At 28.6% G+C, this 16,416-nt stretch overlaps 1 protein-coding gene across 1 annotated transcript; it reads right to left on the bottom strand.

The window, feature by feature from the left end:
* Positions 1 to 418: 418 nt before the first annotated feature.
* On the bottom strand, positions 419 to 5,741 carry Rab7 (RAS oncogene family member Rab7). The gene is made up of 4 exons (XM_089222405.1): positions 5,210 to 5,741; positions 4,819 to 5,069; positions 881 to 1,099; positions 419 to 814 (listed from the first exon to the last, which is right to left on the bottom strand). Exons 2-4 carry the CDS (start codon positions 4,996 to 4,998, stop codon positions 584 to 586), a joined length of 630 nt encoding a protein of 209 aa, XP_089078531.1. The 5' UTR covers positions 4,999 to 5,069; positions 5,210 to 5,741; the 3' UTR covers positions 419 to 583.
* Between the last annotated feature and the right edge of the window lie 10,675 nt (positions 5,742 to 16,416).

The raw sequence follows: 16,416 nt of genomic DNA, 5'->3' as shown, positions 1-16,416 counted from the left end.
TAAAATTAACAAGCAAATTTGTTTTGTTCAGATATAAATTCTGTACATACACAGAAAAAAAAAGTTTATTTTATAAGTAAAAATGTAAACTAAATGAAGGAATAAGAATATGTATCAATATTTATACTGAAAATATACATACATATTAAGATAATATATGTTTGTCTTCTTCTAAAGTATTTGTAAATAAGCTAGATATTTCATAAGTACAACAAAATATTCAACGTTCTGTTGACAAATTAATGAAAAGTAAAAATAATAATAATAATAATAATAATAATTATAAAAATCATATTAGGGTATAATGTGACCATACATATAAGTAGAAACAAATAAAATATATATTTATAACTTAAATTCAAATATTAAATAATAGACTATCTCCACGTTTATATAATGCTCTTTTTTCATTAATTCATATATATATATATATATATATATATATATATATATATATATATATATATATAAATAAAATTTTACTCCAGACAATAATAACCTTGAGACTCTTGTTAGAAATACAGCCAAGGAGTATGTTGATAATAGACAGCAATATTCCAGGAAATGTAGTAACTTACTATCATTAGCAAGCACAATTATCACCACCCGAAGATCTGTTGTCTGTAGAACCTCCATCCAATTTTATTTGATCTGGGAATTCGTTATACAACTCTACATCTGATTCTTGAGCTAATGCATTACGTGCTATCGTTTTGAAAGCTTGTTCAACATTGACTGCTTCTTTAGCAGATGTTTCAAAGTATGGTAAACCATTCTTGCTCTGGCACCATTGCTGAGCCCTTTTAGTGGACACCTATACATAATGGATCATAGGTATAGCATAAATAATTATAATATATTGAAAATAATAAAAACTTACAGATCGATTATCTAAGTCAACTTTGTTTCCTAGGACCACAAAAGGGAAATGATCTGGATCAGATGGTGATGCTTGTATTAAAAACTCATCCCGCCATCCGTCCAAAGATTTAAAAGATCCAGGCGACGTTACATCAAATACTAATACACAACAATCAGCACCGCGATAAAATGCCACTCCTAATGACTGAAAACGTTCTTGACCGGCTGTATCCCATATCTACATAAATAACAAAAAATTATAATGAACAATATTTACTATTATATTATTGAATGTAGTTTAATTAGAGAAGAATACCTAATAGCTTTCTTTAAAATATAAATATAAAAAAAAAACATATATACAGGCCCTAAATAATAATTTTATTTTAAAATTTGATATTTTATCATTTCACTCTAATATTATTATTAAATATTCTGAACATAAAATTTGCGTATTAAAATTGTTTAAATCGGAAACAATTTTTTTGCCCAATTTTAACAAAAAAGTTGATGGTGCTAAAATAAAAAAATGGTCTTACATAATCATTATATACATTAAGTTTGAGACTACAATATTGGTATAAAAAACGGCAGTAGTATGAATGATAAACAAATTTCATATTTATATTTTATTAAATAAATATATGAATATATTACTTAAATACATTTTTTTTTAGGTTAGAAGACCCGAATGGACCAAATTCAGACATGAACTGTCCAAGCCAGTACAAGTACCTTATCAAGAGTCGTCTCTTCACAATTGTAATTCGGACACAAAAATATTTCAATTGAACGAGTTTGGGATTTTTATTTTATACTCGAGTAATCTTATACCTATTTTCTGAATACCAACAGACTATTTCTAGTGGTTATACTAATTTTATCAATATGAATTTAACTTTAGTCAAACTTAAATAAAATTAATTAATTAATCAATGATAAACTTGTTGATTAATTCTACCCCTTTCCTTACATATATCTCACAAGATCCACCATCTGCAAGCAGGATTGCTACAACAGTATGCCAGTATGCTAATAATTAAAAAAATAAAAATCTTGAGAGTATACAACATGTCAGCATATACCTTATGGGAATACCACTATTATAGCCTAATACTTAACACGCAAGAGTAAAAAATTGAATTTTATCTTCAAAAAATAATAATTGTTCATTGTAACACATTGAAAATTTAAAGAAAAAGCTCAAAATACATCTAAAATTTTGATTCAAACTTGTTATTATGCAACGAGTAATAAATAGGTTAAGAGGACGCTACACCCGCATGTGTTGTCTCCGTCTTACAAGTGCGTAACATTGCAAAAACTGTTTCGCGCGGGAAAGAACCGAGAAAGCTACAGTTATAACTAAGAAACAAAATTTTCACCACATAATAAGGAGAACATTTACTGTGCAACGTTGTTTTCAATTTTTCGATATCACAAATAGAAAAAAAGTTCTTATTGTTTCAAAATTCATTATTTTTGCGTTTTTCAAAATCGAATAACTTTTTTTTCAGTTCTAATATCAAAAAAATAAAAACAACGTTGCACAGTTGAAATTCCCTTTTATCTGTTGTGAGAATTTCGTTTCTTAGTTATGACTGTAGCCTTCTCGGTTCTTTCCCGCGCGAAACAGTTTTTGCAATGTTACTTACTTGTAAGACGAAGACAACACATGCAGGTGTAGCGTCCTCTTAATACAGAAATTAATGATGATAATGAGTGTTCTATAAGAATCGTTCTGAATAAAGGTATAAATTAAATTTTTTTTTTTAAGAAAATAAACAATCTATGTTAGTGAAGAACAATAAGTAAATATGATGACAAAATATACAGGCGAGACATGAATTATATGAGGAAGAAATCATTCCATTGATAGAACGCCAACGCAATATAATTTTACTGTGAATTTATTTGAGTAAGTATATCAATAATTTATATCTGGGAATTGGTAGTAGGAGGTGTATTCTGCAGCTTAGTTTTTTCTTTCTGATTTTAAATGTAGACCCCAGGTTAGTCTTTTATTGAGAATAATTTCAAGAGTTCCAAGATATTTGACTTCCGATGAATTAAGGAATATGTGATTTTTAAAAATATAGTGATGATTAATGAGCATTCGGTTGTTTCAAGTGTGAAATTTACATAAGTTGACTTCTCGGGGATTATTCTGATATGCCATTTGGCTACACAGTTTTCAATTAAGTTTAAGTGATTTTAATTAAACAATTAACAATATTAATCTGTATTATTACATAATTTTGTCAATTGGTTTTGTCTTTTCCAGAAAACATTACTTATATATCTTATTTGAATTTTTATAATATATATTAATACATTATCTACCTATTACATAATAATGGGTAAATCTAGTTATGAATGTAATATCATATATCATGATATGTGTGTTTATGTATAGCATATTATGTCTATATAAGACAAAATTACAAATGTTAAATCAAAAGTTCATAATTATTCCTCAACAGAAATCAATCTATATATCCATATCTCATTCAATATTTATTATGATTGTAAGAAAGAGAGTATCAGTACTACAGATGAATTATTAGTCATAAAAACTGGGTGGGCAAATGCCACAGGCTGAAAACTGATGAGGGCCTTAGCCTAACCAAAAATACTATTTTTTTTTTTTATGGAAGACTGCAGATACATACTCATAACACAATAATATTTTTTTGGTATTTGACATAAATTTTAACTTTAAATGGAGATGTTATCATTTGTTTTTTAAAAATTTAAGAGACCACAGAAAATATATGGTATGGCCCTACGGGTCCTAATATCCTAATTACACCACTGTATAAGTAAATATGTTATAACTAGGGCTCGAATTTTGTAACAAAATAAATCCTTAAAAAAGCATTTTAAGTAGGTAGCCAAAATAAAGTGTTTATTAATTTAATTCTAAAAAAGCAAATTTCAATTACACATAAAATTAAATATTAAAAAAACACTATACGCTTATACCTCACTGATTGTCGATTGATATTTACTGACCAACTTAAGTATTAGAATGTGTTATAAAAATACGTAGGTATAATTCAGATAATTTTCCCTTTCCTTGAGTCATAAATACAACTATAGATAATTATAGATAAAACTATTTTGGCACAATAACGACAGTCATTTTATCAGACATATATTTATTACTGGTTTTTTCACTGGTTTTATAATTTCTGGTAATAATAATTTAGTCCAAAATGTACAATATACATAGAAATATGCTAAGTTTTCAAGAAAAATATGTAAAAATCAAGAAAAAATAACCAAATAGGGGAAAAAGCAATAAAAGGCAGATTTTGTGGAAAAAAGCAAAAAAAAAGTTTACTTCATTACAATCAGAACAATTCAAAACGTATTTATATATAAGAATTATCTTTCTATCACACTCCCCTCAAAAGAATCATTTGCTGCAAAATCCGAGCCCTAGCTATAACAATATTTAGGTGTATGTCGAGACACAACGCTGTTGAAACGAGACAGGATGTTATAGGGAAACTATACTAGAACAAACCCCAGATTTTAGAGTAGGTCTCTTTAAAAATTTTAGCGAATTATACCTAAACTATAGCTCACGTTATATATATATATATATTAAAGTATAATAATTAAACAAAAAAACAAAAGGCAATAACTGAAGAATCATAATAACAATATTATTTCACATTTACTCATACCTATTATCATTTTTTGATGATAACGGATATAAATATTTAGTGTTCTAGGCTAAAACCACGATTTATAGATAGAATTAATTATCGTCTATTATAATCGTGACCGAAATCAAAAATTAATAATATTACGTCTAGTCGTCTTATCAATGATAACGACAACGACGACGTAGCTGCGGACAAGTAAGTTGTCGACGTCGCAGTCGTTTTACTCGACGTCCATTGACCTTGGTGGCCGACACGCACAAAGGATTCGGTGTAACCTCACCTGCATCGTGACGATCCGATCGTCGACCATCACCTCTTTGGTCAGGAAATCGGCGCCGATGGTTGCCTTATATTGGTTGGTGAACTTCTTGTTGACGTATTGATTCATTAGCGAGGTCTTACCCACACTCGAATCTCCCAATATGATCACTTTCAGCAAAACCTTCTTCCTGGTCGCCATGATCGCGTTTTTATGCGCGTAACCAGTGAATATCGGCGATGGTAGTATTGAACTGCACGAACCGATATAACCTGCGAAATTGCGCCAAGAGTTAATACACACACACACACATAACACACTATCGCATGCCCGTGATCAATGATATTACTCTTTGTTACGAAAACGAAATCGTAAAAATTGAACAAAAAAACAAAAAACACTTGGCACTTACTTGTGTCCAACTGAATTTATTGTTCTTTTTAGTAGGCAGGTGAAACGCAAAAGATTAATACGAAAACAATCGACTGCGTCGCAGTAAAAACGAATGATAATAAAGATCACGACACGATTATGCAATAAATATTGAATAAGTAAATATCTGTTCTATTGTATTCCAATGTGCGTGTGTATCAAATTATGTACATTGTGCACAAAAATATATTATGTTTATGAACGTTTATTATGCTTGGTGTCCGCGGAGCTGCGCAATGGATTGTTAATTTCGTCAACGTCGTTCGTCAATCATCGGTCGTCACTGACACAATCACCGCTGAGTACTGAACTATTGGCCACTTGGCAATCAGCATAGGTATAGTACCTACGCACTACGTAGTACGTACAACCTAAAAGTTAAAATACCTATGACAAATATTATCTACGCAACGTAAAACGAATGTAGTTATCTGCGAGCAAGTGGTGGTGGTAGTGTAAGACGTAGGTGGTTACTAACTTTACTGTTTAATGGGTATGGTAAAAGATTAATACAGTAGACAGTAAGTTGTATATAGTTTGTTGTAGCACTGTAGTAACATTATTGTGGTGATTCAGACCGGCGGGGCGGAGAAGTCCACCCCGAATACTCATATACGTATGATAATTTTTCAAAGCGCAGCTGTTCGGCCTCGATTGCAGTGTGACCATGCGTGGGGAAAATAGGAAACGAGCTATGCAGCAGCTGTTAAAATAATTGATTTCATTTTTTAGAAATATTATAGCAGCTATATTGCTATAATAATATTTCTAAAATATAGACAATAGAATAGAGCCTATTAAATTTTAATTATGAATTAGAAGTACACTACCCTTGGACTAGGCTAAACCGGTTTAAAATTATTCCACCCCGAGATAATGAACTATGTAAATTATATTGTGGTCAAAACGTCTTGATGCGTTTTTTTTCATACCGATTTAGCCTAAGCGAATTTCTAAAGGTAGGTAGTTTATACAAATTTAGTGGTATTCTCTATAATATTGTTCTGTGCAATAGAAAAAAGCTTAACAAGCGTTTGAGATTTGGAGGGTGGAGCTAAAACTCTATTAAAATAATATTAAATAAGCAAAAAAATAGGTTTTGAATAAAAATCTCGGTTTTCTATAGCTAATTTGTTTTGTCTTCTTGACGATTTGAAAAACTAAGGATTTCTGAACTTTGAACCACCTCACTCCCAAAAAAATAAAAAGTACTAACTATAGATTCACTTGTCTATCATAAAATGTATGCTGTTGAAGAAAATCGAAGCATTTCTACTATCCCAGAAGGTGATGAAAGAGTGACACAAAAAAATACACGTCATTGTTAAATCAATACATTCATCGTTCCGTCAGAATTTCAAACATTAGTTATATACTTAAATAAATATATACTAAATAATATTAATATATTATAAATACAAAATATTTATTCGCTAAAACCTTCAAGTTACAATAATTTATAAACGTAAATAATTATTACATTATTTTCCAACATTCTATTTTTTATTTAACTTGTTGAGTTAAAAGTTATCAAAAGTAACTTTTTATTTTTTTAACTAGTTTGTAAATCGTAGTTATCTACCATTTGCGTATGTAAGAGGGCCTGTAGCCCACCTCCCTGAAATTACAGTCGTAACTATTAAATATATAGTAGCTTCTAGATGCTAGATCATTTATTATATAGTTGCTATGTATTATAATTTATAGCCTAGCCCGAAAATTATTTCTACATACGTTACTGTTACTTACTGTCTATTATTAGAACCTTAAAATGATAAGACAATCAAAATTTAATATTTTTACATTAAAAAGTAAAATAAATACATGATGTTAGAACACATTTGAAAGTGAAAAAATATAAAGTAGATATCAACAAATAATAAATAGGTTCCTGTTTTTAAACTAAATTAAATAATACCAAAAGTAATTGGTTTACAACTCTATTTAAAATTGTACCTGTTGCAAAAAAAGTGGAATAGTAGATTATACTATATATATTTGGGGATGTGCAGATTTTAGTTATGAGTTATGAGTAAGTCCTTTACAAAAATTAGGACAAAATATTATGTGGATAATAATTATTTTCATGACAAAAACTTTATCACCAAGACATATTAGGTAATAGGTACTAATTGATTGATCGTTGACATAATAACACGTATAATAATGTAGGAAATCAAACAATTGCAAGCACTGCAGCGGTTAAATTCTTTTGTTTTGGCGGTGGCAGTAAAAACTAAAATTGTGTCCCGCTTCATTTTGCCATAACTGCCACAACCACCGCCACCGCTACCGCTGCAGTGTGTGCCGTGTGGCAACCAGCTGAAATCGGATGCTTATAATAATAAATGTGATGTCATTATCATAATCATTAATTTTAAAAATGGTTTCTTGGAAATGATAGGATAATATTTGATTTCTAATTGCCTATGGTAATGGTCTATACTCTATAATATTATAATAATACTTATATTATACAATAATATACTTCGATTACTCCGAATATATTAATTTTTATACATAACTACTTGTTAATTATTACAGGTGTATTATCGATCGTTGCCAGGGGATAAATGAAACCGAAATGGGTAATTCACATCCCAACTGTGGATAGTAATTGATAATAACTAATAAGTAATAAGTAACTTCGTCTTGCGTGAAATAATACTTTTAACGCCGTGTCCTACGTGAATCTGACCTACGCGACGAAAAACAAAGTTTGTATTTTGTCGCATCGACGCATCGTATTGCGACAGAACAGCATGGTCAGAATATAATTCGACATTCGTTCGCACGAGTCGCACCCGTCGGATTCACGTAGGACACGGCGTAAGCAAAAACAGATGAATATGATTTTAATATTATTTATAATGGATAAGCTACCTCATAATAACTGGTTCAATAGTTCATTCTATTATCTAGGTTTTCCTTGAATCGTCAATATCGGTCTAGTATTTTTTGATTCTACATGTCTCAGGCCCTGGCCATACATTTTGCTTTTTATAATTATAATATATACCTATATAATAGGCTATATACGATATACCTATTACATAATGAGTGTTACTCGTTGCTTTTATTCCATTACCTTTACAACCAGCTCGAGATCTCAAAACAGGGACTCGAATACTGTTATAGTAAAAATCAATCATTCAAAAATAGTATTTATTTTATTATTCTTATCTAATAAAAATAAAATAAAAGTTCAACACTTAAAACGCATGTACTCACAATATTATAAAAACACAGCTTGTGTAGCTTCGTCCATACTAAAAATTATAAATATAACTGGTATACAAATGTTACCTAAAATTATAAAAGTTAAATCTCAGTAATTCATTAAGTAGTATAATATGGAATAAACGGATTTATTTATGTCAATAAATCTAAAATATTCAATCCAATTACCAGATTAAGGGCGGGTTGCATAAACGTCCTGTAACTACTTACAGATCTGTAAAATTAGGTGTTGCTTGAACGCTCGGTAAAGTTACCGGCTCTGTAAATTATCGGCTACCGGACCTGTAAACTGCAGATCCGATTTGGGCTCTGTAACTAATTACAGATCGGTTAAAATAATATAATATAATTATTATGATAAGATAAACAAGTTTTACTATCAAAGATTATCAATATTCAATTTATATTACATATTTTTTAGTTTTTGCGATTATTAAAGAATAAAAAATATTTTTAAGTTAATATACCTACGCGGTTACGCACAATTTTTTGGTTTAATATGGTTTAATTTATTTGGTAACCACGGTTATTAATAATTTTATATTTCTTTATGCAACCCGAGAATAGTTTACACAATCATTAAAAAACTTATAGAGCCGGTAAATTACAGGGCTGGTAACAAATTTACAGATTGTTCTTTATGCAACCCGCCCTAAGTATAGGTATGTACCTACCTATTTTCTCATTAATCTATCATTTGATGACAAAATTAAAGAGTTACTAATGAATAATGATATCAAATGACGGTATAGTTACCTACCTAAATTAGAATGATTTTGATAATATATTATCTAGGTACATCGTGGTAGGTACATATTATAGCCTATAGGTGAGTTATAAACGAAACCTAACCTATATACAAAATTTAATTGGAAAATAATTCGAGAAGAAAAGAAAATGAAAAAGAGATTTCTCGGATAAGACATTATAAGAATATAGGAACTGTAATTAAACTGGAAACTATATTATAAAATAAAATGTAATAGTTAAGAAGTTTATTGCGCGTGCATTCATATACCTAGGTACCTAGTAAGTATTTTTATTTTTATTTTTTTATTGTTACAGCATCAACTACAAGGTTATTAGCTTATAGTAGTTACTAGTTATATTTTAAGTTATAGATTATAATTTATAATATATAATTTATTTACAATAGATTAAAATTATATTTTGTTGTACATTTCAATTTTTTTTAGGATAGAAATTATTTTTTCTGGATCTGTATAAGGTCCAATGGCTTCATAAAGGTTGTTTGGAATTGCGTGTTCTTCTCTGGCTTGAGTAAAAAGTTGACAATGAATGAGTACGTGTTTAACGGTGATGATTAAGTTGCAAGACGGCATATAGGGGGTTCGGATTTTCCGACAAATGTTGATTTTTGTATTGTTTTTTTTTAAGCTGTTTGAACTCCCTTAAGAACGGCAACGTATTCGGCAGTGTACATAGTGCTGTGACTGTTCAGTTGAAATAATTGGATATTGTTTCGGCGTATAACTGCAAGACTAATGCCGTTTAGGGTTTTTGATACGTCAGTATAGATTTGTGAATAGATAGGGTTGTCCGTGTGAATTGGTTGATTAAATAGATTTCGATACACTATTTCAGGAGTTTCTTTTTTTATAGGTGGGCACATATACTGGTATTTATTTCGTAATTTTGTACACTCCATGGGGGATAAGACAAGTTTCCTGTTAAAGAATTGTCAGGAGAGATATTGTTATCTGTCATTTCTTTCGATAATCTTAGGATTAGTGGCTTTCTGAGTTTAGTGTTTGACGCATAAGTAGATGAAAAATGGTTTTCATTTAAATAATGATATGTTGAGTTATTTAGTGTAGACAAGATTCTGGTAATATACTTGAGAGAACTGGAGTGGTGGTTCACCAGTAATGGATAGTAAGCTAGTAATAGGGTTACTTCTAAAGGCTCCAATTGAATACCTTATTCCAGTATTATGGACTGAATCCAGAATTTTTGTAATGTTCAAGTTAGAATTACCAAAGCAAATTGAAGCATAATCTAGTTTGGACCTAACGAGTGCTCTGTATAAACGGTAACCGACATATGGTATCCGGCATCCGTAATATGGATAATACACATAGGCGAAACTACGGGTCAGGCCAGTCAGGCCATGGCCTGACCTAATACTGTTTAAAAATTTGTATATATTACATATATTTTAAATTTTAAATTTTATATTTAAAATTTTCCATTAATATGTCTATTATTATAAATTTTTATTTATTATTAAATATTTAAATTGTAAAAGAATATTCATTATAATATATATATATATATGCATTAAACAAAATTATTATATTAAAAACTTGTTAAATGTTAATAGAAGTATTTTTATATTTTTCATTTGGCCTGACCTAATAAAAGTGTCTGGTTTCGCCTATGATAATACATTCAGGTAAGTAATTAATTTAAAATTAAAATTTTCCTAAACCATTGCAATTGCAAATAATTATAATTTATACATATTTTTTTATATCTACACAGGAAACACAAGTTTGTTTTCTGTCGATCAAGTTAAACTCCTTAATACTTAATAGGTACATTTGTCAAGAACATTTCCCACGCGAAAGCTTTGTACAGAATTTTACTTAAAATCGTTTAAGAGATACTGCTATTCCTTATAGTAATCAATCTAAAACACAGTATCTACATCATCAGGCATTAACCAAAATGATGAATCTGAAGAGGAGTATAATATTATTATGACAACACCAGCTAAAACATACAGGGCGATTTTTTTATCATGAACCACTCATTATTTCAAAAAGTATCAATGTTTTTGAAAATATTTTTTTACAAAGTTTCATGTTGTTAAAAAAACAACGTTTTTATAAAAAAATTATATTTTTTAATATTTTTTATCCTTATAATTTTTGAAGTTTTTTACTTTTTTGAATGGCAACCTAGAGTTTTAATTTCATATTCCAAAGCAGAATATTTTTCTAAGTATTTTGATACGTAAAAATCGAATTTTGGACGAGTAGTTTATGAGTTATAAGTATTTAAAGTTTAGATTGGCGGAGTGGAGTGGTACGGGGTTACCCCGCAAAATGTTTGTCCACTACTCCGCTTGTCTAAACTTTAAATACTTATAACTCATGAACTATTCGTCCAAAATTCGATTTTTACGTCTCAAAATACTTAGAAAAATATTCTGCTTTGGAATATGAAATTAAAACTCTAGGTTGCCATTCAAAAAAGTAAAAAACTTAAAAAATTATAAGGATAAAAAATATTAAAAAATATAATTTTTTCATAAAAACGTTGTTTTTTTAACAATATGAAACTTTGTAAAAAAATATTTTAAAAAACATTGATACTTTTTGAAATAATGAGTGGTTCATGATAAAAAAATCACCCTGTATATGTACACACTCAAAATCAGACATGGTAGCAGAGTTAGTTTTTCCGAGCTCCCCTTCAACTTTGTCTACACCTGAACACCTCGACAAATTAAAATAATAAGTATAATAGACATGCCTAGCCCAAATTTAAAAATGAAAACTGATTTGGTAGAAATAGATACACCTAGAAAAATCAATTTAAAACAAAATCAAATTAATTCATAATAAAATAACTCACATTTCAAAATTAAAAAAAAAAAGAGTTAATACTTTTAAATAGATAATAATAATGTCTTGAATTTTTATGATAGCTCAATTTATTCCAAATTTTAAGCTAACGGAGCTAAATTGAAATTGCCGAGCGTAAAATTTGTTATGTAGTACCTAATGCACTTGTTAGACGAACTACGAAGACAACACATGGCGGGTGTAGCGTCCTCTTAAATAATTGGATATTGTACTACATAGCAGGTAATATATTCATCATTCTCTACAAATGTTAAAATGTATAATATAAGTATATAGGTATGTAATAATTTATCACAAATACGATTTGTTTTTGATAAACAATTTTTTATTTCATATTTTTTTATATTATTGACATTTTATTATAAATATGACTTAAATTACTAATTTATAATTATATTTTATAATATTTAATTCATGGATAAAAGTTGGTATTTTCCATTTTGTAAATATATGTATCCATAATTTTTTATTAGGGGTCATTTTTTTGAGTTTTATTTTTTCGGGGGTTATTTTTTCGCGGTATCAATTTTTACGCTCAGAACACGTGTAGCTATGTTAGCTTAAAATTTAGAGCGAATTTACCTCTTATAAAAATTAAAAATATTATCATCAAAGGCTTCTTATAGAATTTTTACTATATTTTAATTTTAAAGGGATTTATGAATATTTTAAAATTGTAAATTGCTTGTATATCTTAAAATACTCATAATTCGCTTTAAAATTAAAATATAATAAAAAGACTATGAGAAGCCCTCGATAGTAATGTTACCTTTAATTTTTATAAGAGGTCAATTCACTGTAAATTTTAAACTAACGGAACTAAATGTGATCTGCTGAACGTAAAATTTTGTAAGAAGGAGACAACACATGCTGGTATAACGTCATCTTAATAAATAATAACGGCAATGATTTAAAGATAATATACATATCTTTAACCTTTAATATGAAAACCGATAAAAAAATGTTTTAACAAAAAAACATTACGAAGCCAGGTTATTCAGCTAGTTTAAATAATATTACCATCAATAATATATTAATATAGTCTATTCTATAATAGTATAATTAATGATAGGTATATACAATAATACAATATACTATACAAAAAATAGACAATAGATACCTAACTTAGGTATGTTATATAATCGTTTTGTATAGTAGGTACCTAGTACATAATATATATGTTATTATATATAAATACATAACACATTTATATATATATATTATATCCAATATACATTTATCTCATTTTCTTATAATATAAATATTTTCACAGCTGCGATTACAAAATTGATTCCTACATTCTTATAAAATGTGTAACCATACGTCCATATTGTACAAGGACATTTAATGTACATAATAGTACAGCTCTTAGTACGAATATGTGATCATAAAATATTTCATAAAAAATTTTACTTATCTATATATTTACTTTAATATATCTAAGATTTGAAAATTTAATACATGGCTCCTATCATATTTTTACAATAGCAATTCAAAAATAAAATAAATGCGTAGTCACAATTTTTTTTTTACAAGCATTCGAAGTTTGAATTTTGACAACATATGTAAATATCACGAAAATCACAAAAATTCGCAAATTATTTCAAACTAGAAATTCATAAAAAATTTTCTTTTTAAATCTAAGATTTGAAAATTTTTAATAATTTATAATAATAATTATATCCTAGACAGATAAACCGTCATCGCTCAGAATCGTTTTTCGTATACACTATACAATGATATAATATAATTGGATTCAAATTTAATTCCATCCATTACAGTAACCCACTTGTAACCTACTGTACAGCAGAGCGACATCCACGACTTACCCGACTTTTTTTTAATTACAATTCTTATCATACTCCGGGTCCGGGAGAACTAGTTTGTTCCCAAAATAAACAACAAATTACATTATCATAGACCGGACGACCGCCAAATTCAATTATATTAATTTTTTGTTCAATATTATGTTTTCGTTAATTAATTTATTAAATATATTAAGAAAGAAGAGGGAGGGGGTATAATGAGACACTAATACACTATTTTTGATATGAAACATATTTAATTTAATTTAATTATTTCTTGACATAGTTTTGTATATTAAAAGACAACTTTCATGCTTGTTGTGAATTTCAATAATGACAATACGTCAATACCTACTTAATATACATTAATTGTTATTTATATATAGACGGTCTTATTGGAGACGATTCAATTATTGAAATTAAATGTCCTTTTTCTGCTAAAACTGAATTAAATATATTTGAAGCTATTAAAAATGGAAAAGTATGTCAATGAAATAATTATTTAATTTAAGTAGTTTCAAATTAATATGAATATAAGACATTACTCGGTAATTACAAATACCTAAGTAAAAATTATTTTAAACTTTTATAGATATCATTTTGCCAAATTGACGACAAAAAGTGTGTAACATTAAAAATCAACCACGACTATTACTATCAACACTCAACAGTGGCGTGGCGAACTTTATTAAGTTATAAGGCACAGTTATATTGTTAGAACCACCACCCACCCCACCCATCACAAAAAACATAAAAATAATTTTTTAAGATAAAATATATTTATTCATTTAAATCATAATGCTTTTTAGATTTTGAACGAAGTGATGAATGTATTGATATTACAATGATGTGTGTGTGTGTTTTTTTTAATTACCAATTTTTTCATGATGTATTATCATGCTAACGAAAACCGCACTCACCTCCAATTTTAGTTTTTTTTTAAAACCATGTGGTAAAAAGTGACCTCAAGACAAAAATTAGCCCGATCAACCATCGAATGTCGACTTATGCTAAGTTCTTCCATAATGAATGACTGGTTGGTTTGTTTTATCCACAGATGTTAATAAAATAATTTTAGCAATCGACAAATGAGAATTTGAAAAAAATTTACTTCGTATTCACATTTAATCGATTTTTTATGTCGATCCGTGCATTTTCACGTCATCTATAGAAGTATAATATATGTAATGCATAATATAATTATTATAGTATTTGTTCCTATATGGTAAAAAGTGTCATTAAAATATGTGTCATGTGTGCATAATTTACCTCCAAGTATCTTTAACATGATTTCGTGCTACGAGTCGTAATTTATGACCTCTAGGACATAAATAGTCACCTTCTTTTGGAATAAGAAACCAATTCTGGAGCTGCTCAATTATATTTGAATTGAGAAGATCATTTAATTCACAGTTAAAAATTTTGAAAATGTTAATTAAATTATATTTTTCCATATTAAATAAAAAAAATTAGTATACAGTGTAGGTACAGACACGAAAATAATTAACTTCATCAGAACATTCAGAACCAACCACTTGGTGTAATGACATTTTAATTGTATGCCAATATCAATTTCCATAATAATATAATATTATCTAAAATTGTATTTATAATTAAGTGATAAGTATTAGGTAAAATGCATGAAGACTAGAGATCTTGATGTATGATCATGATGTATAAATGTATAATACTAAAATGAGATTTTCTGGAAACACTAGGTTGGCCGGAGCCGGTAGGGGAAGGCAACTATTAAAATATATACTTATGTTACTTTAACTAACAAGTACACTTAACACTTGTTAGGTTATCCATCTGCCCGAATGGCAGGGACGCCGAGTGCTGAGGTGCTGACCGACACAAAAATCAAATAATGAATAGCAATTAGCAGCAGTAAGCCAGTAAAGCACTTAAATACACATTCGTGTAATCGTGTGATATTGAATAATTAAATAATAGTTTATAAATAGCACTACGTATTTATATAGAACTTAATTAAATCTATGCTGCGAAAAATATTTGTGGAAACGTTCAGTGTAGGTATAATAGGTTCATATTTAGAGATATAAAATGTATGTTTATATTTATAAATATTAATTAAATGATATAATTATATTGTTATTAACTGTAATAAAATTAATTTTATTTACGTTATTTTTAGCTGCTTGATGCACACCTTAAATGACAAAATTATTGTTTTTAAAATTATTATTTTTTGATGTTGGTAACAATGATCGGAAGAAGTGTAGGCGTATCTGATATTTGATTTTCGGATTATCTATGAACCTTGGGGTGAAATCTTAGATCATATATATATGATCTAAGGGTAAAATCTAAGGGGTAAAATATGCGCCGTGACGTCATGTTTTAAAATTTCGCAGACCGTGCACAATTATCAGTGTGTACAGTGTGTGCGTGGAGAGTGAGTAACAAGTATTAGGAGTCTAAGATATCGGTTGCACTGTTTTGGCGCGCTTGCGCAACCTAAAAAAAAACGCAACCACCCGCCGGCCGTCTTCGGCTCATCGCCC

Source organism: Diuraphis noxia, unplaced genomic scaffold (assembly GCF_037042655.1).
Source record: "Diuraphis noxia isolate RWA-SAM2 unplaced genomic scaffold, SU_Dnox_SAM2 contig0003, whole genome shotgun sequence".
NCBI classification, from domain to species: Eukaryota; Metazoa; Arthropoda; class Insecta; order Hemiptera; family Aphididae; genus Diuraphis; species Diuraphis noxia.
Note: the sequence above shows the minus strand (reverse complement) of the source record. Positions and strands in the feature narration are given on the sequence as shown.